The following is a 26137-nucleotide window of genomic DNA, read 5'->3' as shown; positions in this document are numbered from 1 at the left end:
AGGAAACTCAAATTCTTTGGTTTTTCATATATTTCAAAACTTTTATCAAATTTATCCTGTATTTTTAGTTATTCATGAATTTTTAAACACGTATTTATTAAGGACCCGTGAGGTGAATTGTTAGTGATATATCCAGGGCAGGTGGTGGGCACGAGGAATAAAGGGCGGCATATTCTGGTAAGAATGAAAAACTACTAGAAAACCAACAAAAAAACATCATGCCTTTTATTATCATCACGTGCCCTATATCCTGCCAGAAAGTCTTTTACTGATCCAACTTCTAAACAATCACTGTGGTTACCATTGTGTTTCTATTGTGGATATGGATATTATGAGTGTGTATATGTATATGTATATAAGTATTTATGTGTTTATGTGTATATGTATCAAATTAGTATAGCCAACTCCTGCACACATGGACAGCTCCATATGTTTGTTCCAAGAGTAAGTCCATAGTGATTTGGAATCATTTAAAATTTAATGGGGCAAAACAAAGTGTTGTGATATTTTTGTTTTAATTTGCGCAAATTTTAGTTCATATATGATATATTTCTTTGAATTTGAAAAACATATTTACATGTGAACATTATTCTTCTAAATTGTTGTTTGTTATAAAGAACAAATCAAGAAATAATAATTATTACGGATTTTTACCAAATTATTAATGAAAATTATTTTGTTTAGCAAAGGGGGATATAAAAAATGATCCATTGTAGGACTCACATACAATAGCTACACCCTTGGTGTTAGGTGCTAAGACTATAAAAATAGATGTGGTTTCTGGTCTCAAGGAGCTTATTTGCCTTAGCTTTCCCACAAGTCTAAAAGGCTTCTGAGATTTGCCCTTTATATCTGTTAAGAATTTGGATTTTGACATTACCCATATTAACACTGAAAGCAACCTCTCTCTCTCCCTCCCCTTCCCCCTCCCCCTCTCTTTTTCTCTTTCTGTTTTCCCTCTCCCTTTCCTCCTTTCCCCTGTCTTTAACAGTAGCAAATATTTAGATGATACTAAATTCTCCTGTTTGGAATCATCTTTCAGATGCTTTTCTCTGTTCAATTTCATTTCCATAGTTAAAAAGAAGCATAGAGGAGACAATTCTTGGATATTTAGACTTAAAATTTTACAATTAACTTTTTGTTAACTTTACAGAACACAGATTGTATGAGAGGTAAAAAGTTTTATAGAATTTATATTTACATTTAAATACAATAATTGAAAATGTATATCCAAAAGTAAGTTTTGAAAGCCAGAGTTTAAGTACATAATATACTTATTGCATGAAATAGTCTCATTTAAAAAATATATATATATATGATCACAGCAGAGCTAGTTGAGTCAAACAAATGGAAATTAATATTAATTTTGTGGAACCAGAGACATATCAATTTAAAAATAAGAACTATGTCTTCTTAAGCTGAATTATGGGATAACATAGCTGTTTATTCTATTTAATTGATTTAAATGCTTATGTTTTGCCAAATGCCTAAAGAACATTTTCAATAAAATATTTAATGGAAAAAATAAAGTATGGAAAAGTATAGATTCATGTTTAAAATTTAAGATTGCTTTTCTATGTATGTCATGTATATATTGGTTGGTTTAATGTTTAATTAGTAGGATACTAAATTTGAAAAGGACTATTCTTAATTCTCTAGGGAGATATTTTTCTAAAGAATGCAAATATTGATCTTAATGATAGAAATAATGTATACATATCAGTTCTAGCTAGCATTTATTAAACTCAAATAGCCTGGCATTGTGCTAGGAAATTTACACAGATTATTCCATTGAATCATCAAAATAACCGTATTTCAAGGAATTAATCATATTTTATTGATGAGAAAACAGAGACTTGGAGAATTAAATAGGCTTTTGTGGATCATGGAGCAAACAACTGGCAGAGATGGTATTTGAATCCAAGCCTGCCTTATTTACTGTAATCTAGGATGCATTTTGTCATTCAGTCGAGCTAAGTTGCTTTCACTGCATTTACATAGTGAGAAGAATTTCATGTTGGAAACTCTTGGAAAAGGCCAAGAGTGCCTTTTCACTTATTTCAAAATTTCAAGGAATAAATATGTACACTCTTTGTCTTTGTAAACAATAACATTAGTAAGATATTACTGGTAATAACTACCAGTTTTGGTTGATGATAGACTCATGCTGTTAAACCTTTATCTTTATTTTTTGTGGTACTTTTTCTCAGAATGATGTGGGGGGACAACGCAGCCTGATAAACAAATGGACAACTTTTCTCAAAGCCAGACTGATATGCTCAATTCCTGGAAATGATGGGGCAGATACTCATTTTGATGAGCTTCGTAAGTTGCATGTACTTTATTACTTGCAAAAGTCTTACTATCTAACTAAGTAACTCAGTATTTATTTTATTTTAGCCCCAAATCCTCATTATATAACCCACCACAGGTTGCAGAAATGGTTCTGATTTAATTCATTCACACAAAGCACATAGAGATGCTCTAGATCTGAGCACAACTTGAAAAAACAGCTTCTTTTCTTTTAAGAGTCCTCAAAGGTAGTGAAGGAAACAAAACTCCAGTAAGAGAAGGAAAGCTGTTAGCTTTGGACTACAACATCCAATCCACCCATTTCCCATGCAGTCTTTCACTGTGGAAGGAGCCACAGGTGGGATTAACTGGTTCCTTTATCTATATATGCCCTCTGCTGGAGAGAACGGGAGGTTTCGTGACCTGTATCTTAAGGACACTCAGAGAAGCTTTAGAAGAGATTCTTTTCTTTCATTTCTCTTCCTTATGTCACCACAAGCTAATTCTAGAAGGATTTTTTTCGATTGTATATAAATTTAGCATCGTTAGCTTTTATTTACTTGAACTTGTTTTTGCCATAAAAAATGACTAGCCATATCATTGAATAATTTTATCAGGATTATATTTATATAATATAAATGTAAATATAAAGTATATATGCAATATTCATGGATGACTTCTCATGTTGTATACATGCACACTGACATCCTAAGTAATATTTCAAGGACCATTAGTTATACATGATTTAGTATCTATACCATACTAAACATAGCTGTTTTCACTTTGTCACCAAACAGAAACTTGAATTACTAATAAGTTGATGCTATTTCAGGAAAACACTTCTTTAAACTGGAGGGCAAAAACAACCTGTGATTCTGTTTTATATTCTCTATGAATTTATATATTCTTAATAAGAAATTGTTATGGAGATTGTCAGATGAACCATGTCATTTATAGGTGATTTAATAAACAACTAAGACTCCAACTCAATATCACATAACTGGCGAGCAAACCAATCTTTTAAGCTTAATTTCCTAAATCATAATACAGTAACTCTCACTGTTATCTTAATTTTAATAATTATAATAATTTGGATGACATTTTCCAAGAAGGGGAAAATGTCTTTAAAGATTTACTCATGAGTAAGAAGCTCCGCCCTCCCAAGTGTGTGTGTGTGTGTGTGTGTGTGTGTGTGTGTGTGTGTGTGTACATATGCATACATGCATTTGTTCTTATGCACTTATGTTGATCTACTGATCCTTTCCTTCAGAACAGAGATTGGGGTTCATTTTTTGAATGACATTTTATAGTTGAGCTATTGAATGTGGACCCTAGACTTTTTTGCGAATTCTGTGAGAGCTTGTCTCAGCCATTGGCCATGCCCTTCATGTCCTACAGCTAGGTTGGTTCCGGTCACGGGTATCAGAGCTGCTCCGAGTTCATGGCTTCTCAGCCTGGATCAAGGAGCCTTGGGCCTGGAGCCTATGATGTCACTGCCTGCATTCCTGCTCCCTCTTTCCACCCTATGTGCCCTCCGCTCTATCCAGCCCCTGCCTCTTTCCCTGCCTTTCTGTTTGTGCCTTTGTTTCCAGGAGAGGCGGGTGAGAGGGGAAAGGACTGGTCTAGGACATGGTGAAACAGCATCTGGGACTTGCAGAGTTGACTCCCACTATGGGAAAAACTACTGCAGCCAGAGACAAGCAGCAAATCAGCCACTTGCTGTGTGCTTGGAATCTGGAGTATGGGGTAAAAGCTGATCTCATGGGACTTGGCTGAGAGGTGAAACCTGGAATAGCCCTCCCCACTGTTGCATAACTAGCTGTGATCTGAGTTGGCCTTGCCTCCATCCTTACACACTCCTCCCTCAGAGGTTGTATGACAGGCAGCTAGGGTAGCTGAGTGTGGGAGAAAGGGAGTCCCAGGTTTAAACATCTCTGAAGGAAGGTGGAGGACTAGAGGAGGAATGCTTTTGTGCTGCGTATATGTACCATGCGTGTATAAAACTAAAACAGTGTTTTTTAATAAAATACTTTTTTCATGAAAAGTTTTAAAATTTAATTTAATTTTAATTTTAATTTTTGTTTAAATACAGTCTCCAAAACATTGCATAATTAAAGAAAAAGCAAACATTTTTGTAACTGGAAAATAAAAATGTAGTAAATAATTAATATTTTTCCTATTTATAGAAGATATTTACTTACTCCCCACAAGAGATGAAAGAAATCCTGTAGTATATGGAGTGTTTACTACAACAAGGTATGTTTATAAAAGCACTTTTAATCCTTCTAGAAAATTCTTAAGTGTATATAATCCAATAGAGTTATATTTTCTTTTTCTGTACCTTCCTTTTTTAGGTAGCATGTCAAGCACATTTTTGCATTTTACTTTTTCACTTTGTGCTTCTTAGAAATCTTTTAATATCAATACATAAAAAAATCTTTGTTCTTTTTACAGCAGCATAATATCTCCTATATCTATTACCTTAATTTATTTAACCAGTTCCCCATATGTAAACATTTCAGTTGTTTCCAATCTTTTGCTGTTACAAATAATGCTACAGTGACTAGCCCTATACATCTGCCATTCCCCATAGGGGTGAGTATTATCTATGGGATAAATTCCAAGACTAGAATTTTTGAATCAAAAGGTACAATCATGTGTAATCAAATTAAATACTTCTGAGCTGCATGTCATAAAGGTTATACTGAAGAAATGTATGATGTCTTAATCATTGGCTAGGCTGTAATCATAAGATGAGACACTCTTGACTTGTAAATGCCCTCACATGCCATCCTTTTTGCACTTCCCTATTATCTTGTAAGGATGGAGTGAATGTTTTTATCACCATTTCACTGCTCCACTAATTAATGCAAACAAGTGTGCATTTCTTGCCCAAAGAAGAGCCACCAATTACTAGTAAAAATTGGACTAGAAATGAAGATGTTTTCCTAATGTCTACCCCTGAATTCTCACTATTTTTCTTCATAATGCTCTCATATACTTGTCATTGATATTCTGACTTTCTTAAAAGTTCTACTGGCATCTATGAAGCTTTCTTAAATAATCTGTGAGCCTATTATCTTAATTTTATTTAATCCAATAATTTACATTGGCTGTGTTCAAAGCACATCTTTAATATTACTGCCTACAACACGTTCTTTGAAGTACTTTTCACTGTTCTAAATGGCCCTCCTCTCAATCTATGTGAATGTATATTGATATTGGTATTGGAAGAATTGGATTTATTGGTATAGGAGAAATGGGCTTACTGCTTTCTTTTGATTAATTCTTATATTGGATGCAAATTATCATTTAACTCCTTTATGTCACATGGCACTCTTTTGGATCATGATGCTTCATGTATAAACAAAAATGCACTATTGGTTTAGAATATACCTGAAAATAAAACACTATTTGATTAATTATAAGATATTGAATGTGAATATTTCAAGATGAGACTAAAGAAGGTATCCCAAGAAACTGCAATTTTGTACTTTATTTTTTCCATTAATTTATGTCTCAATATAAAAAGATGCCAGAAGATCAAGTGCCTGCACTTACTAAAGTTAAGTATCTTGGCCGTAGTTCCCTTGGCACCTTTCCATTCACAGAACTTTCTTTGAAGTCACTGTGTGTTCCCCACACCAGGCACAGATATGTGCCAGGGAAACATAGCCCCTAGATGGTTTTCTTTTTCCCCTACCAAATTTCTGCCCACCCAGGGTGTGAAGTTACAAGTCAATTCTTTCTTCTTAGTGTACTTTCTTGTTTTATTTTTAATGCTGCCCTGATCACTGAGGTAATGTCAGGATGTGTGTCCCATGCTCTGTCCAATGAGAGGACATAATTAACCTACAATAACACAGTGTCATTAAACATGATGCATCATTCCTGTAAAATATCATAGGCAGAGCATGGCATGTGACTTTTATGGGAACATCACCCCATTTCTCTAGTCTCTTCTGTTTTTCTTCCAGGTGACTGTTTACCATCACCTCCTGATGTCCCCATTAATGTCATTTCATGTGTATTATGGTTGAGTTATTCCTGTTAAAGAATCATTAGCTCATTTATGTCGTGCTGAGATGACATTTCTCTTAAATCATAAGGGTGCACTCTTTTATAATACCAGGAAACATCAAAAGTTTTAGACTCCAAAAAGTGTCTTTTAATTTCCAGAAATAAGATTAAAAAATTACATCTGATGACAACGTTAACACTTTTCATCATTAGTTTGCAAAAATTTGTAGAATTCCTATAAAGCTTTACTGTCTTTTAGTAATGTGGGCATCAATCCCGCGTGATTATGATTAACTAAACTTATACATTCAAGGAGGAACAAAAAAGGTTGTTTCTAAATAGTTTAAATCAGTGTAATTAAAATCACATGAAGAAATTATTTAATAGCCAGTATTTATGTACATTTACTAACTTTAAGAAAGCAGATAAATGAGAGGGCTATTGACCACTTATCTAAACAATTCCTCTTTTTGACTACTAGGTAATATAACTTTTTAGAAAGAATTCTGTTATAATAAATTTGAATAGAATTTAAGAGCATATGGATAAATATAATACTCTTCCTTCATATTATTCCTTATTCCCCTGTTTTTCTAGTTAATTCTTATTTTCCACCAGCTGTCAGTTTAGACATCTCCTCCTCCCTGGAAACTTAGCTGTTTACCCTCCCCTGAGTATCCATCTGTGTGCACACATAGCTTTCTGTAATTACCATACTATAGCTCTTATCTCACTTTATTCGAAATTACTAGACTATAAACTTCTTGAGGACAGGAGCACATTTTGTTTACAGCACCTAGTACATAGTATGTGCTCAATCAGTTTTGGCCACAGCATCTGGCACATAGTTTGTGCTCAATAAATATCTGTTGAATGAACCAGTGAATGACTAAATCATGTGATTTTTTTTCAGCTCCATCTTCAAAGGCTCTGCCGTTTGTGTATATAGCATGGCTGATATCAGAGCAGTTTTTAATGGTCCATATGCTCATAAGGAGAGTGCAGATCATCGTTGGGTGCAGTACGATGGAAGAATTCCATATCCCCGACCTGGTACAGTATGTATCCAACCAAATAATTGAAGTATTATTTTAGGCACACATTCTATTTCTGTTTCTATTATTATGAACTATGTTATTCACCACAGCAATATGTGCTGTGGATTTAAAATTAACTATTATTTATTAACAGTGATGGACTAGCATTTCAATCCTTCATTGGAACTTAGTATTTTTCTTTTGAATAATAATGTTAAGTAATATAGGAAACAATGGAGTATATTATAAAGAGCAGATTATACTGAGAATACAGTGCTTATCTCCAATAAGTCTATAGAATCATGAAAATGATTTAGAGATCTAGAATAACAAATACTCTGAATTAGATGAAAATGCCAAATAAGATTTATTCACCACACACAGCTTTGCATATGTTAAAATGGTTTTTTAGTCCCAACTTCTACTGGAAAATGACCACATCAGTTAAATTTAAATTATTTCCTTTCTTGTTATGAGTTTGTTGTTTCTATGTTTTGTTGCACCTTGGAAAAAGCCACATTTTTGAAATGGAGAAGAAACTTTAGAGAACACTGAAGTTCTGTAATGGTATAAATAGTATAAATCCAAATAGTATAATTCAAGCTTAAAACAAGCTGAAGCAAGTAAGAAATGTGTTTTATAGTTTATGAATTTATTTAAAAATTACTCTGCAGTTTAAAATGTCAAATATGCATTACAAATATAAAGCTTTTTTTTTCTTTCATTTTGTTGATGTGATTGAAATAATTTATTTAAATAATTCAGGATTGGTTAATTGACCTAAAAATTAAGGAGGAAAATTGTCTGTTTTTTTTTTTTCCTGTTAGAACTCATTTTGAATACTTCTACCAAGAGGTCTAAAATAATCATCTAAATCTCTGAGAAAAATCATTGACTTAAAATCCCTCAAATTCTATTAAATAATATGTTGTCTTTTCATATGTTCATTCTTAAAGGGGGCAGCTGATAACCATGCTTTCTGAATTCTCTTTACATCCTATTATATAACTTACTTAAATTTGGCAAAAACACTACAACTGTCTGTATTTTTCCTTTCATAATTCTACAATATAAATACGTATTTTTTTTTTTTTTTTTTTTTCAAAGCAGTTTTATGTTTTCAGGATTCACTTTTTTTGTTTGTTTTCCTTGAACATCAAAGTTGTGCTCTCCTTTTTGTCTTTTTTTTTGTGTTTTTTATTGTTTTGTGGTTTTTTGTTGTTTTAAGAGTTATTTAGAACTTATGGTGGGTAGCACTCTTCTAAATGCTTTATAGATCTTAACTTACTTAATCTTCAAAATGACCCTTGCAGCGAAGTATTTTTATATTCTTGTCATTTCACAGACAAGGAATCTCAGGCACAGACAGGTGCAGTGACCTTGCCCAGGGTCATAGATTTAGTGAGTGGTTCAAGCTGGATTTTAACCTAGATATTCCGGTGGCAGGATCCAAACTTCTAATTCTTATTATATGCCTCTGTATTAAAGAAATTTATGATAAATTATATTTATTTTCCCCTTCCATTAAAGAATTCCATGTCAAGTGTTTTTTTCTTTTTCTTTTCTTTTCTTTTCTCTTTCTTTCTTTGTTTCTTTGTTTCTTTCTTTCTTTTTTTCTTTTTCAGAAAAGATCTCTAGCTGGGAAAATTTTTCCCATATTAGTATTGAAGTTAAATATAGAATATCACATTCTGAGCTGTTACTTGGTTTGTTTAAAAAGTAAGGGTTGTGACCATTCCTGCCATTTAAAATTTTTTTTTCAATCATCTGGACATTTCCGGAGTAAGAATTTGTAGCTGAAATCATTCATGTTAATAACAGTGAATTATTTGCATATGGAGATACAGCAATTGAGTCCTATAATTGGAAAAATTATCAAAATGATTTTGTGGTGATGCAAGATTACACTACTTTCCAATTGTAGTGTAAGTTAGAGATGCTGTAGAGGCGATTCTGTGTGAAAGAGCTGGGAGTGTTATAAAGGCTTAATAACAACTCACGTTTTACATGACTGTTCTCCTGAGTACACAGCCACTCCTCTGAAATGTGATGTGACCCTCCCCTCAAACAGTAAAGTATAAACATTGGTGAGGGGTGTTTTTAATCAATGAGAAAAGAAGTACCAAATTATGTTAAACAGACCAGTCTCTGTTGCTAATTACTAAAAACATAAAATATTTACACTGTAGAAATTTTCTTTAAAAGTTCAAAGTTATCTAGGGTATAAGCTGTATCCAAACTACCAAAGGAATAATTGACTTGTTATAAAAAAAAAATGTGGGAAAGGAAATCCACTTTTAGATATAAGGAAGGGCCATTTAATGTAGTTATTCTTATATCCTTCATAAACATCAATATTTCTCATGGAATTTCTATGCTTTGTTGCATGTGCAAACATATTAGCATCTGAAGTTAAGCTTTGAGAATTATACCTTGTAAGTCATCTTTCATCCATAGCCTGTACTTGGGCCACAATCAGTAATGGAGACAGGAAGAAAAAGTCTCTCTCAGCAGAACGACCCATAAACTCTCTTTGATCAGGTAGATTATTTCCTTTCATAGAACTTAGAGAGATAAGAAAATATCCTAGTTATTGCTAAAAGTGATTGACTTTGCCTTATGGCTTGGTTAAAAGGGAATTCTAGTTCTGTACTAAACTCAGATTATATCTTTGCTAGTTTTAGATGGGGAGCAACCACATAAGCTAACCTAAATTTATTTGTGCAATACATTAATAATATTAAGGTAATATGTTTTGATTTTTTTTTATTATTGACCAACCCTTTCCAGTTGGTCTGTGTAAGAAAATGACTACCATTCCTACTGATAGGTTTGCAGGCTGTATCATTATGCCAAATTTGAAGATGTCTAAAATAATGCATAAATGTGTAACCTCTTTACTTCATTGTTTCTTTAGTCAATTTTTCTTAATATTGTCTTATTTTTTATTTGCATACATTGCTATTAGTCTGATTTTCTACATTATATTTTGTATTTTGAATGCTGATGTGGCAGTAAGGAACATCATATATATCTGATGTGAAAATCTGTTATGCAAATATGTTTTCTATAAACCACCTTTATATGTTAAATGCATGCATTTCCATTTTAAATAATGTCGCATTCATAGAATCACTAAAAATATATTTCATGGTATATCAAGTAACTACACTTGTAAAACTCAAGAATGTAAGGACTGGAATGTATGATAGAGACCACATAATATATAATTCACCTCATTTTACAGAGGAGGAAAATGATGCCCAGAATAATGAAATAATTTTCCCCAAATCGTATCACCGAAAACAGCAAAAAGAAGAAGGGGATTAAGGTTTTCTGAACAGTCTTCTCTTCCCTTCATTTATTCTCTAATATTCACCTGATTATTATACAGCTGAATGGCTCACTAAAGATAACTGCATTTATTTTGCATAATCTCCTAGCATTCTCTTTCACCTATTTTTTAAAGCAGCCTAGTTTCCGTTTATTTTTTCAAGCGAAGCTGTTACTCTTCCTGTTTTCTACAAATCTTCATCTCAAAAATTTTATTCAAAAGACATTATTGAACACTCCCACTTTGTGATAAGAACTTGTATGTTGTCTCATTACATTCTTACAACAAGATGGTAGTATAGATATTAGTATCCCAATTTTATGGATAAGAAAAAGCCCAACAAGGTTAAGTGCATGTTCAAGGTCACAGTCTGTGAAGTGGTGGGGCTGTGATTAAATTATATATATCCTACTCCATATCAAATGCCAGCAACTCCATGTCATTCTATTCAAAGTGATAAACAGAAAATAATGGAATTTTGAAAACTTACTATTGTTGCCATCTCTTTGGAATTTTGAAAACTTACTGTTGTTGCCATCTCTTTGATCATAATTGAGGGGAACATATCTTACTTTACTAAAAGCACTGCCAAATAATTTGCATTCTAAGAAACGGTCAGAACTTTAACTGAAAGCAACTTTATACTTTGTCTTTTTTACTTAAGTTTAAAAATGTAAATAAACTGTTTAAACCATCTTTCCCTTGACATTTTCTGCAACCATATTGCTGTTAATGTTGCAATCTAAGTTGTTCTCTCCAACAATGCCTTCTGTTGATACCACCCAGTTAAATAAACATTACGATTTTTAGCATGCCATAGCTACTTTATTTGTTTAGTTTTGACATAATGTTTTACTAATTGTGCCTCCCCCCAACCCCAAAGGAAAGAAAAAAAGAAAAGAAAAAAACTTAAACTCCTGACATTACCATGAAATCACTACTCTATGATGTTAAAAAGCTGGAAACTGAAGGATGCACAAGGATACCTTTTCAGAGAGCTTTCACTTCAAGTGCTTCCTCTGCCCTCTGGTGTTGAAATAAAATGCCTGAATGCACTCTATTTTGTTCAGACGGACTTTTTCTATCATTGACCCGCTTGCTGGGTCTTAGTAGTAAGACGTTCCAAATGAAATGAAATCTGGCAGACTTTACCATACAATGTTGTGGGTCAAATACAGAAATAGAATTGAGGTCAGAAAAAATTAATAGGCAGTTAGAAAACCCAGAATCTGAGGATGAGTTGCAAAGGCTGAAGATATCATTTTTGATATTTGATTTATTACAAAAATTTCACTCTGTAGTTTTATCCTTTTTTATGAGGAATTTTTAAGATTTATGCATAAATGAAAAATACTAATAAATGTTTAGTTGAAAGTGAGTTTCAATTTTGTAAACCATTTTCTTATCAAAAAGTTGAGAAATAAACACTTGTTTTTGAAGTTCAAATATTTAAGAAATGCATGTTTCATTACTCTTGAGTCATTTTTCTACAGTGTTGGGCAAGTTCTAAGACCCTTATTTTATAAAAATGCCAATTTATTTTTAAATCCCATTTTCCCCCCAAATCATTAATGCTTTTACTGTAATTTCTTTTTAGCTTTACTTTTAAAGATCAAGATTTATCTATGAATGTCCCAACTGAGGCTCCACTTTTTTGGTGGGGAGCAAAAGACCAGTACATGTAACATATTTTAATTTCGTAACTTGATTTTACTATAGTAAACAAATAACTTAAACACCAACAAAACCTGTTCTTTCTTTGTATATAACCATTACAAAGAGCAGAGAAGTGGTGCAAATAGTGATTCAAAAGATTCATGTGAATTTTTTGCTTCAAAAGTTTGAAACAAAGCCATATTTAAAGAAAGATTATGAGATAGTAAAAAGTGTAGATTCATAGAAACAGATGGTAGATTACAGGTTACCAGGTGTGGGGCAGTAGGAAGTGAGGGGAATGGAGAGATATTGCTTAAAGGGTGCAGAGTTTCTTTTTGAAGCGATGAAAGCTTGGGTAATGGATGTTGGTGATGGTAGCACAATATCATGAATGAATTAATACCAGTGAATTTTACACTCAAAAGTGGTTAAAATGGGAAAGTTTGAGTTGTATATATGTTACTGCAGTATTTTTTTTTAAAAAAGCATCCTGAACCATACATGTATATATACATAAAGACTTGACTTAGTTCACTGCACACATTGAATAAATGTTCATCTTCATTTCTTTTTTCTTTCTTTTATTTAGTGGAAAATAATTTTCTTTTGTTTGCTTTTCTTTTTTTTTTTTACATTGGGGAATCACTAATCCACATGAAATATCAAAACTATAAGCTAACCTCCTTCTTCCTGTTTATCACCTTTCCGTGGTTTAGTTTTTAGTATAATGTATCCTTTCAGTGAGGGGAAATAAAGAGAAACTATTAAAATGTCCTTTAAAAATTTAAGAATAAGAATTCTTTAATCTCTTGTATTTCCTCAGCAAATTTCTCCCCTCCCCAACTCAATTTCAGGAATTCAAATCTTTACAAAAAATGAAAATACCTTTTCAGAAACTTCATCAGTCTATTAAGCAATTAGCTATTTATTAAGGGCCCACCACAAATGCTATGTAAGAAAATTTTCATCTACCACCAAATGTAGAATAACAAAATATCTCCCTCTCCCTTATGTTTTCAGTCTTCATCTGAACAAGAAGTCCCCCCATGAGTAACTCCTCCCATGGGTTTTTCTCTGAGAAACTCAAAAAAGGCTGAACAGTTTCCTCCGTTCCCAGCAATGACCCCATTGTCTCTCTTCTCTGTTACTGAGACAAAAGCTCCCGAACTCAGGATGTGGGTGTGGGTATGTCTGAGTCCTTTACTTCCCATCAAATCATTCAACTTTCTGACTTTGCAAAGAGATATTGATAAACCACAGTGTTCTTGTCATGTCAGGACCACCGGAAGTTCATCTTCCCAAATGCACCAGCATGGACCAGCTTTGGGTCCTGGCATGTCCACCTGTTCTAGAAAGACTTTCACTCGCATACAAAGGCACCACTGCCTTAAATGAAATCAGTTTATGATTTTGCTTCAAAAAAGCAAATCGTGGACAGATTGGTTTATAGCTTAATACTAAATATTGTCAAACTGGAGTTACATAGCCGATCACTTTTACTTAATGGTACTTCATCTGTAACTAGAACAATAATTGAGAAATTTCAACTTTTACCTTAGCTGATGTCCCTAAGAACAGAGGTTTGAGTTAACCATGGTATCCAAAATTCCAAAACTCCATGTTCTCCATCTAAAATGTTTGCTTTTGCAGGGAAACATTCTGTGTGTCATTCAGTGACTCTGTCCTATAATACTTTTTTTTTTTTTCTTAGAGACCTGACTGGTTCTCAGAAGTTTGTTTTTATTAATCTCTTAAATTAGATTTAGGTTTTAACCTAGGCTGGCCTCATTAAGTAAGTAAGGATTTTCTTTATTATTTTGTAGAAAGATCTTTTAAGGTTGACTTGCAAACACCGTATATCTGACTAAACAAAAATATGTAATTCAGAAATAGTAATCTAATCTTCCTCTTGAGCTGTATAGTAAGACTGTGATAGTCTTAACAAATACTGAGTACAATGGAAGAATTCCCTCACAGTTTCTCACGCTATGCTCCCATTTGTGCACCTCAGAAACGACTACTGCTTTTTTGTTATAATTATTTATTTGTTTATTTATTTTAAGTAAGGCTTTCCTAGTTAGTTTAAAGTCTGTGGATAACTTCTGGGGAAATCTCATTTTGTGCCTCATTGACCAGTATAAGCCTCTTCTTCATGTTGAATTTACCATTTTATTTTCCTCCCAACTTTTTTTCACTGTATGACCTTCTATCTTCCACTTGTTGGCACCAAACTATTACTTGATCAATGCTCTAAATTACTGAGGATATCTTTAATTCTGTTCCTTTTAGGTTCTTTCTAGGTTCTAGAAGGGCAAAACTGGGGCAGGACTAGAATCTGGACATCCTGAACATTGAAGGGGTGGGGCCTTTGACAAAACATCACTATCATTGTCCTTAAGCTTCAATGCTTAACATTGGTTTCTAACATAAATCAAAAATTTCAACTGGTTTTCAACTTTCGTCTCCATAGGGCCAAGATTTTCTTTTCAAATGACACTCTCCAAATCCAAGGCTACTTACTGTGTTCAATAGTGTTTTGCTTTTTCTGATACAGAAATTCCTCTAAGAGAAAGGAAACCTTAAAAAAACACAAAAGGGACATAAATTAACCTTCTGCAGTAGTACCCCTGGTCTCTCTCTCTCTGATATTTAATTCAGAGTCTATCCTTGTTCATATCTGTTATAGATTAGCTCTTAGATGATAAGCAGAGGGGATAGGATAGTACCGATTAACATTTGCATTTTTGTACTTCACAAATAAAAATCAGACTTCCTTTACGTATTAATTTTATTTTTCCCCGATTTGCTAAAAGTGAAAGCCTGCTTCAGTCCCTCCGTGTGCCACATCTTCCCTCACATCAGTCATTCTTCTGATTAGTTGAAAAGGAGACTGCAACCTGTAGAGAATAGCCTGGAGCAGCCGGGGGAGAAAACTTGTAACAGCTGTCTGGTGTTTTGCCAAGGGGCAAAGTTCTCTCATTGGATAAGAACCATTTTTCTCCTCTTATCCATTGCTTGCCGCTGCACTACTAAAGGCCCTATACAAACATGCAGTTCTGCCAAGCATAACACACTCACACCTCGCCGGCTGTGGCAGCCAGCCATGGGAGATAGATAGGCCCTGAACAGGGCTTGTAGCTGTTGAATTTACCCTTTTATCTCAAGGTCTGTCTTGGCAGGTTGTCTTTTCTCTTCTACTCCTGTGCTGGATTTAATGTCTCCAGCAAGATAGTGACATTTTAAAGTTTGGGCAATAGCTTTGTTCCCCCACCCCCCACCCCCTCAAATTTTAAATTCTAGTAGAGTTTTACAAAACAGTAGAGACACAGATAACTTCCTTGATTTATTTCCTACACTCACAGGAGCTAAAACTACTCACAGGCTAATATGTTAGAGAGCTGAAGGCAGAAATAAAGGATCCTCGACAGCATTCAGATAGACTGTGATAATCACTAGAAATTAAAGGTACTTATATACGAAGAAAGTTTCACTAGATTTTTAATACTTGGGATGTATAGTGCAATAGAAAAAATTCTAGAGAGTTTTCAAGAAAAACAAATAATTGATTATGTCCATTTGCTTAAGTTACAGCATTTCCCCACACTTCCTCCTTTTTTAAAATGAAATGTCTTTCCCAGTTTACTCTTACGTGCATATGTTGCTTGGCATCTCAAATTATTTTTAGATCTGTGGGCTGCTCGGCTATATGATATCAAAGCAAAAGTTCCACTGGTTTGAATGTATTAAAATAATAATATTCAGTTAAACTGTGCTCTCTTAAACCTCAGGGAGTAATTCTACCAAATCACTTTCATTTGTGAAAGCACGGTGGAGACAGAACCTGAGAGATGGCACAGAACAACCTAGATGATAAAAATCTTATTTAAACGCTGGCAGCATGCCACGAGGGAAAGCTTGCCATACAAAAAAATATATTTTCAAAGGAGATCATTTTATAATAGTCAATAGAAACCAGGTTTTCTGTCTCTTTTATTTTCTTAGATTTTATTTCGCTTTTCATCAGAGGTGAACGTGAGGAAAAACACCGTGTTTGTTTCTTTTTTAAATGCTCGTGTTCATTCAGCTCCATTTCTTTTACATTAAATATTTTAGTTGTTTAAAAATTTGATATCAAAAATTGTGGCCTGAATATCATGATATTATTTCTTTTCAAAATTTTGACTGCTGTAAACTACAGCTACAAAGTTAAAGAGAATTTTTTTTTAAAAGGACTGTTTCAGAATGGAATACAGACAAAATCTTGCTTTTGTTTTGATTCTAATATAGACATTATAATGCATAAGCCCACCACGAATGGCCTTTTACTGAGCCATTAACATGCAGCCTGTGACCAGGCAAGAGCTTTGTATTTCTGAGCTCCATATCCATTTTGAGTGTCGTCTTAATCTATTAAATACAGGGTTTCTTCCATTATTGAGTTGACAGATTCCTCTTGGCTGAAGGCTAAGTGGTAGAAACAATGACTGAAGACCCAGGCTTAGATCTTTAGACCAACAACTGGTTTAAGAAGATTTTAAATGAGTATAAATGGCCAATATCCTAGGATATTCATAAACGCTTTGGTGCAGACCTGGGTCAAATAAATTGATATCTTGAAAGGATCAGTCTCTTAATAGCAGGTGTGCAAGGATGAAAGATAATAAAACTAAGGTTATTCTCATTATTTATAGAAAATCATTAATGAGATTTTTTTTACGACAACGTTTTTAATATTTCTTCTAGTTCAATGAGCCATTGTGATTTTATTGGTATAAAATTTGGGGTTGAGGATCATATATTGAGCCTAAATCCAGGGTTTTTAACTCCCTGAGAATGAATGACCCACTTGAATACCTTGATTAAGAAATATAGTATGTTTATGGAGCCTTGGCAGGATTCTATTAGTGCTAAGAATCAATGGCTCAGTTTGGTGAAGACTGTTTTCAATTTGCCTTAAAAAACTGCATTAGGAGAAGAGCAGTACTTTCCTGCAGACTTCTCTTAATGTTGCTAATTTTCTTCTCTATGCTTGGAATCATGTAACCAAAGTTTTCCTTCCCAAAAGAATGTAGTAGCCCCATTAAGAATTTGAATGTGAAAACAGATTTGTTCTGGTTGTTATCAGAGAACTTCCTAAATTACAATATATTGAAATTATAAAATATATTTTTAATATTTGGGAAGGAAGACATCTTCTGGAAAACAAAGTAAATTATAATTTTATCCCTCTCTTTTTTTTCATGTTCTCTGGATAATATCCACATCAAAGTAATTTAATTTGTACTAGTTTGAAGATTTTACTTATTACCACCAGGGGGCAGGGTTTGCTAACTATTGAATTAGTGGCTGCTTGAAGGCACGAAAGCTGCAGTTTAGGCAGAAGTGGAGAAATTCCCTGAGGGTTTCTTCACAGATCCTTTAGGGGGAAAGCTGTTGAATTAAATATTCACTGTATAATTTTCACACCAGTTATAAATAACTAGATAATTACAATTTCAAACTATTAAAGATCTTTCAAAAGAAATTTTTGTGACTTGTTGATTTATTCCTTTTCATTTTTAATAAATATGATTTTAATTTAAAACAGAAATCTTAAATATATTCAAAGGAAATTGAAAATAATGATTTCCCATATGTTCCTATGTTTATAGATCAGTTTTCTTAACAATTATTTTAAGTTAAATTCATGTATTTTCATAAGAAACAATAATCTAAATTCACTGGAGAAATTTAGAAAATACAGATATAATTTAGAATATTTTTGAAAGAGGAAATGGCATTGAAATATATCGGAGGGGCAGATACTGCATTATTTACAGGAACATGCGATTCCAGAGTGACTCTGTTGTACTTGTCCATTGCTTTACTATTATCAGTCATAAGCCTTAAAAACTTTATTGGAAGTAAATTTCTGAAATGCAAAAACAATGTCTTTGCTCCCCTCTGCATTTCTTTTCAGTGTCCAAGCAAAACCTATGACCCATTGATTAAATCCACCCGGGATTTTCCAGATGATGTCATCAGTTTCATAAAGCGGCACCCTGTGATGTATAAGTCTGTATACCCAGTTGCAGGAGGACCAACGTTCAAGCGCATCAACGTGGATTACAGACTGACGCAGATAGTGGTGGATCATGTTGTCGCAGAAGATGGGCAGTATGATGTAATGTTTCTTGGAACAGGTGGGCTCGAATGAGATTATGCTTTCAAAGGAATTTTTTATTAACAAAGAAAACAAAAGCTTAAAAAATGTTTCTTGTTCAAAAACAAAATAGCTGATGATTAGCTAACTCTTACCAGTATTTCTTAAAATTGTGTATCATTTGCTCTTAATTGATAATCCCAAATGTTGCACAACCTTTTTTAGTATTGTTTCAGATTACAAAATATATTTGTGTATTATGACTGAAATGTGCCTGCCATAGAGAGTGCTCATTACATATTTGTCTAATGACTTTGGACTAAAATTAAACATGTAGGGCAATGTACCATTGGTTTTCGAATTTTATATTTCCTTTACCCTACAGAGGTATTTGATGAGCCCTACCTCAGATGATTCCCTTACCCAATTTTGAGAATCACTGGTTAGTTGACTTTAGATAACTTTTCAAAATGTAAAGCATGACTGAGTAATATCCACAGGTAGAAATGTCTTGAAGATTATTTTTCCTGTTCTTGAATTTTGTAGATTCATTATCATTCTCATTGTTGGGGTCCATTTTGATATTTTGATTTTCTTTTCTTTTCTTTTTTTGTCTGCCAACTCAGTAATTATAATTCTTTTCCAGACAGAGACCTGTGCTTATTTGTTCATACTCATATATCAGAAAAGTTATTATCTAATAATGTCTTGTGGATTCCAGTGACTGTGTAGATAGCATATCGCATTAAAATAAAAGCACTGCGTCATCCTAGATACTGTTACATAGTTTAATGGAGCGAGCATTGCTTAAAGCAATGGGAATTAATGAGTTTTCAAGAGACAGGCATGTTATTGGAATAGGTTTTGGGGACTGCAAAACAATTTTAAAATAATCTTACTTTTAAAGAGCGTTGGTTTCACAGAAGTTAGATTTATTGGTGCATTGGTGAGACCAAACTCAGAGGTCTGTAGAGAACACCAGTTGTAGAACCCATTATGTTATAAATGGCAATACTGAGGCCCTAGAGAATAAGTGATGTTCCCACGACTACAGAGATGGTTACTGAAGGGTGAAAACTTGTACTTATGAGTTTGTCACTAATTCTACTGAGTTTACTCCTTAATTTGAACTGATTACCCAATCAGGTCTGAATAGATTAGTGTTGGAAACACTATACAGCCACTAGGTGGTACTCCCTAACTTTTACTGAGAAAATTATAGAGCTGCTAAGAGAGAAAGAGATGATGATGATGATGATGATGATGATGATAGATGATTGATAGATAGATGGATAGATATAGATAGATAGACCTTTTATTTTGACATTTGGAAAATGTATATTTAATATTTTTCAAGGATGTCAGAGTCATTTAAAAGCAGAGTTAAGTAATCCAGTCTATTTTGTTCAAACAAGATCATTACCATATGAGTCAACATATTCTAACTACCTGTACTGGAAAGTTTAAAAACATCTATTTTCTATAAATTAATTTCCAAGTGAGAATGTTTTTTTTTCTAAGATGTTCATTTTATCATCTTTCTGTAATTGCATGCCACCTTGTGGAACTGCAACATAAGATGCTGTACTTTAGATATCTTTCCTAAACATCAACTTTGGGTTTACATTTTCATCCTCATAAAGTTTTTTAAGTTGAACTAAAATAATTTTGAACGAAAGTTCAGTTTCTAGACCATTATAAATATTTCTATATGTAAAATACATTTCATGAATAAGCTACAGTTTCGTCTCATCTTCAAGTATTTATCTTCCATTTTTTAACATTATTGGAACAGTGTATGTCTTGCCTTTCATGGTGAATTAGTTGTAAGTATTGAATAAATACTTCTTAGATTGAATAATATTCCTACACATACATAAAAATATGGAGAAAGAATTCATTTTAATCTATTTTAACATTTTTAATTAAGTTCCAAAAATTTTGTTCTACCTTTCTTAGCATTTCAATCAATATTTAAATGAGACATGTATACTCTTATTATTAGGAATATACTCTGTGTATATATTTTTTTGATATTATCATGATAAATATGTGTTTATTAGATAAAAGCTATAATATTTCAGAAGGAGAAAGTCATATATATTAAATTTCACTTCTTGCATGCTTTATTTAATTTGATTTCTTGAAAGACATTTAAATAAAAGTGAGGGGAGCACTGTGAAGATTGCACGGAATATGCTTACAGCTAAATATTGAAATAGAAACAGCAGGTTCATGGTTTGTGTATTTTTCCAGACATTGGGACAGTCTTAAAAGTTGTCAGCATTTCAAAGGAAAAGTGGAATATGGAAGAGGTAGTGCTGGAGGAGTTGCAGATTTTCAAGGTAAGACTCAGCCCAGAGTTGTGGGAGGAAAGATGATGAAACCAAGTATACCTTGACAGAGGACACATTTGTTTTAATACATCATCACTTTTCCTGGAAAAATCTTTGAAATAGGCTCCTTTATTTTTGTTTCCTGTAAGCAATGGAAAAAAGTTTTATAAAAGAAAGTTAGGATAGGACCTACCTTCTTCTATAGATACCACTGAATTTAATACTCCTGGGGTTGCCTCTCATTACTGCATTCTGTAAGCATAAGGTCAGAAAAATTTTCACATTACATAAAAGCCTGAGGTCTCTTTTACTATCCAGATGCTTTCCTACTTTATAAATTTTACTTTTAAATTTTGCCCAATTTAATTTAACTGGACGAGTGTATAAATCATGCATCCCTGCCTTTCTGTAAGGAAATTTTATAAAATAGGTAGCATAACAGTAATTCTTTATGTATGCTATGTTTATCTCACCCTCCAAAAGAGTCATGGATTTCAAGGAACTGTTCTCCAGATTTTCAAAATGTCTTTGACTTTGACCAATAAATTGTAAATGAAATGTAATTTAAAATTATTTTCTGAAAATAATATTAGAAATAAAATTTTATTTTTTAGAAGAAGAGCTTTTAAAAACATCCTGTAACTTGTCTGGGCGTGTGAGATAGTTTATTTTAAAATGGGCTGTTTCTTTGTAAACTTCTGTTGCCTTAAAAGAGAGTAGAGCCCTCCACTGTGAGGGTCTCAAGTTAATTAACATGCTGGGTTCCACAGGATCCTGTTTACATTGGGATGATAATAGTGGTCAAGGAGTTAACAAGAACAAGGCCTGCTATCTGGCATCTACCAAAAACAAAGATCTTGTGTGCTTCCTTAGGGAAATGTCCCTAAAAGTACAAACCCAGAGGCCAAAAATAAAGCCTCACAACACAGACACAGTCACTACAGAGAATCTCATTTAGGTTCTTAGGCAATGGTCAAGAGGCTGTTTGAATTTCACTGTTAAAATTCAATAATGGTCATGTTTCCTTAGTTCATAACAACAATTATTGGCTAGAACTTTCTCACTTTAAAACTTATCTTTCATGCATTTTTCTTAAGTCATCAGCATCTGCTTTGTTTGTCCATTAATAAATTACTGGCTGGTGAGAATTGAATAGATAGCCAAACAGATGTAGGTGGGTCGATGATTGATAGAAAGAGAGATAGATAAACACAGGTATGAACAATTTTTAAAACATTCCATCCTAAATAGTTGGGTAGTTTTTGTGTTCATGCTTCTGATTTTATATTGTGTGCATAGATAAAACTGGCCCTAGTTCATATCATGAAATCATCTGTATCAGTATCTTATAGTGTTCCATAAAGAATACGGTCTTTCATGAGGAGCGCTATAACTTTTCCAAACTCTGTGACTTGAACAAGTTTTTGAACTGCTGGTATAAGTAAGAACAGAAAGAGGTAATAAATAATTATGGAGATGTTCTTGTCAACACTAGTTTAAAATATATGGAGGCAGTTAAGATAAGAAGATTTAGAAGGAGAAACCGTGTAGGTAGCTGGGAGCAATTTTTAGTGCAGAGTATTCCCATATATTAAGGTAATTTTTCTTTAGCAGAGTACTTGGAAATAACTATTTCGTTCATTTCTGCTAAGGTGAGATCACTACACATTGGAATGAAATAGCAAAGAATAAGATCCTTTTTCTTTCCTATATAACAGAGGCTGGATACTTCCGTGATCTATGGTACAAGATAAAACAACATATTGTTTGCTATAAAAGCCTGTTAATGATTATCTTTATTGACATTTAACTTCTATTTCAGCACTCGTCAATCATCTTGAATATGGAATTGTCTCTGAAGCAGGTAATTTCTAATTATCATATAAAAACTGACTACAGAAACAATACTTTGCTTGAATCAAAGTTCTTTTTAGGGAAAATCTATTGAAATTGAAAGTTATAAATGATGTGAAAAGCTGTGGATTATTTGTTTCAATTTTAATTGGTTAGAGACCATTAATTCCAACTTGTTTTAGGAGAAGTAGAACCAAATTTCATTAATTAAATAATATATTCTTTCTTTCCTTTAGCTTTTGAAAATGGAGCTCTCTTTCCTAGTCTCATGAGGATGACTTTTAGGCAAAGTCATAGTATATCATGTAGAATATTAGTGCCACCCATTAAAAAGGGTTTTTAATCAGAGGTGTATGAGTTAGAATATGGTCTGTGGTGGCAAACAACCCTACAGCCAACCTCCAGTCCCACCACTTAATTTCTGACTTGCACAATCAATTTCCCCAACAGTAAAATTAGAAAAATAATATCACCCTCCTAATATTTTTATGAGTTTCAATAGGATGCTGTATGCAAAGTTCTTCAGCAGAGAGCTGGCACTTGTAAATGCTAAGTACATGGCCCCTAATTAGAATAATGATAGTAATAAATAATAATATTTTTCACAGTTTCCTGGTATGATCCTATAAAACCCAATTGATTCAGGAGATTCAGAATTGCATTACCATTTCTATATGTACACTGAGGTTTAAGAAAGTCATCTGATAGTATGTTCAACATTAAGGTGTTGCTAAAATTGCCTTGATCTATTCCTGCCTGTTACAACACTGCAATTACTAGGGGAAGGATCTGAATAGGAATTTTCTTCAGATCATTTATGTAGTATCCTAAATAGAGTGGAGTTGACAATTTTAGTCTAAAATAGCCTTTAATTTCTAGAAGCTCATGGTGATACTGGGAGACAAAGAAGCATGTCAACAATTCAGGGTAAAGGAAGTATGTAAGGGAGACAGAGGATAGGAACCTAGCCTAAACGGGGAGAGGGAAAGCAAGGGAAGATAGCCAAAAGAAGAGCTATGTCACTTGAGCCCTGAAATATGTAGTAGTTATCTCCATATATACAAAAAGGGATGGAATGGGAAGCATATGTCAAGTAAAAGGACAGAATATTTGCAAAGGTGTGAAGAGTAAGAGATTGTGGCTTATTCTAATAAGTTTGTGTACAGTTGGAGCAAAGGGTGTTTGTGTGATCAAGGGGAAAGGGTGATAGAAATGAATCTGGAAAAGTAAGCCTGACCAAGATTAGGAGCATCCTTATATGTCCTCCTAAGAAGTTTAAATTTTATCTCAGGGGCAATGGAAACCTTTAAATATTTTAAGCAGGAGAGTGTCATGATAAGATATTCCTCTAAAGAAGATCAGTCTGATGGCAGTGTGGAAGATGGATTGAGTCCTGGGGTAGGAGGTGAGGGGTGCTGTAAAACAAGGCTAAAGTCAGGGGAAATAGGGCACTTAGAAGTAATCCAGGAAAGAAATGATAAGATCCAAAACAAAGGCAATGGCAGTGGAGAGGAAGAAGAGGAAACAGATTAGAGAGTTCTATAAGAGAAGATGGAAAAGACATGCTGACAGATTGAATATGAAGGAAAGAAGAGTCAACAACTCCCAGATTTTTGTCTTGGGTAAATGGTTAGGTGAGTTGTCTGTTGCCAACACAGGGAAAGAGGAGTAGATTTAGGGGAATCATTCTGTTCACATTTGATTGTGCTATTCTCAAGATACTTCTGAGTCTTTATATAATAAGAAAGATTTAAAAAAAAAAATTGAGAATAGAAAAAAGAAACCCAATATTTAATGCAAAGAAGGAAATTATCAAAGGAGGCAGAAGTGTCAGGCAGGGATAAAGAAGGAGAATAGGAAAAAGTAAAGAGTTCAAGGAGGGTGTAGTGAGTAGTGTCAAACCCTTAGAGAAGTCTAGTAGAATAAGAACTAAAAAGTGGTCATTGCATTTAGCAACTGAGTCTTAGTTCACAGTTTTAATGGTTGGTGGAGGTATAAATCAGATTTCAGTTAACTACATCTATGTTAGTTATGCCAATATCTATTTTTAAGATGTTTTCCTCCATATGAAGTTTGGCAGAGTCCATTAGAGACCACCATGAATTCTTTGAAGGCCCAGACCATGGCTTATTTACTGTATCCCACTCTACCTCACCTCCCCCACCCCCCAACACACACACTCAAATGAGTACATATGGGGAGTAGTGCATCAATTTCAGAACTTATTTTTGAAATGCAGCCTTTCATCTGTGGTATGGTGTCTCTCTACCCCCTTTAATACTTTCTTCACAATGATACCAAAAGCTTTCTCTACCTCTTATCCTTCAGGGATCAGCCCTTCGTTAGCAAGTGAAATGATTAGTTTAAACCACAGGTCAATTTTATACATCACTTTTCAGCCATCTTTCATATAAGAAGCCACAGAAGAGGAAGATCATACATTTTGCCTATAGCATCTGTGCTTAATATAATATACCAAAGTGTATTTTCAGCTATCAGGAAACAATTTGACATCTTAATTCTTCAGCCTAGCAGCTGTTTTTTGACTTTCTTAAATTACTGCCAAGGTTACTCTAGCTCTACAGAATGCTGTCCGTTTCAGGATCAACATCTTCTAACCACTGTACCTCAAACCTACCACGGGTAGAAGTGATTGACTTATTTTACTCTTCATTATGTTTCTTTACAAGTGATTGTAATAGGCAGGACACCTGGGGAGAAAGATTTAAACCAATTATGTGATATTCAGACAAGTCTGAAAAATGCTTCTAATTATTTGTTTTGCCTGATTTGCAGCAACAATTGTACATTGGTTCCCGAGATGGGTTGGTTCAGCTCTCCTTGCACAGATGCAACACTTATGGGAAAGCTTGTGCAGACTGTTGCCTTGCCAGAGACCCCTACTGTGCCTGGGATGGAAATGCATGTTCTCGATATGCACCCACTTCAAAAAGGTAAGAAGCCCATGGAGCTTTCCTTTCTATACCATGAACATCTCACCTGAATGCCTTGCTTAATAGTCTAAAATATATAAAGAATATGGTCTGTTATAGGAATATTAAACTATTGCTTTATATTTTTGCATAAAAGTAAAATTTAAAGGAGGATATAATGCAATGTTCTGAGATTCCAAAAATGGAACTTTATAAATCCTGATAAATGGTTTATTTTTCCCCTTTGTATATATCAAACACCATTAAAAGTTTGTTTTGCTTTATTACTTTATTCTTCTGATATCCTCCCTTCAACCCTTCTTATTTGTAAATATGTATATACTCATACCTCCTGTTTTGCAAATGATGTATGAATATTTGTGTTTGTAAAAATGTGGGTTATATATAGCCCACAGCACATCCCCTTGACTTTCCATGCAAATTTATTTTTACTCTAATAACTGTTGGTCAATTTCTATCAAATAGACGTTTTCTTGTTGTTTGTAGTTCTTTGCTATATGTACTCTTAAAAT

The 26137-nt window shown here is 33.6% G+C and overlaps 1 protein-coding gene across 1 annotated transcript in view; it reads left to right on the top strand.

The window, feature by feature from the left end:
- SEMA3D (semaphorin 3D) overlaps positions 1-26137 on the top strand; it is a 205527-nt gene that overhangs the window by 147050 nt on the left and 32340 nt on the right. Inside the window, exons 9-15 of the mRNA XM_037837475.1 lie at positions 2211-2325; positions 4479-4548; positions 7226-7370; positions 18299-18521; positions 20738-20826; positions 22640-22681; positions 25468-25625. Coding sequence (XP_037693403.1) covers positions 2211-2325; positions 4479-4548; positions 7226-7370; positions 18299-18521; positions 20738-20826; positions 22640-22681; positions 25468-25625 — 842 coding nt within the window. The remainder of the gene's footprint in view (positions 1-2210; positions 2326-4478; positions 4549-7225; positions 7371-18298; positions 18522-20737; positions 20827-22639; positions 22682-25467; positions 25626-26137) is intronic.

This window comes from Choloepus didactylus, chromosome 5 (genome assembly GCF_015220235.1).
Source record: "Choloepus didactylus isolate mChoDid1 chromosome 5, mChoDid1.pri, whole genome shotgun sequence".
NCBI lineage: Eukaryota > Metazoa > Chordata > Mammalia > Pilosa > Megalonychidae > Choloepus > Choloepus didactylus.
Note: the sequence above shows the minus strand (reverse complement) of the source record. Positions and strands in the feature narration are given on the sequence as shown.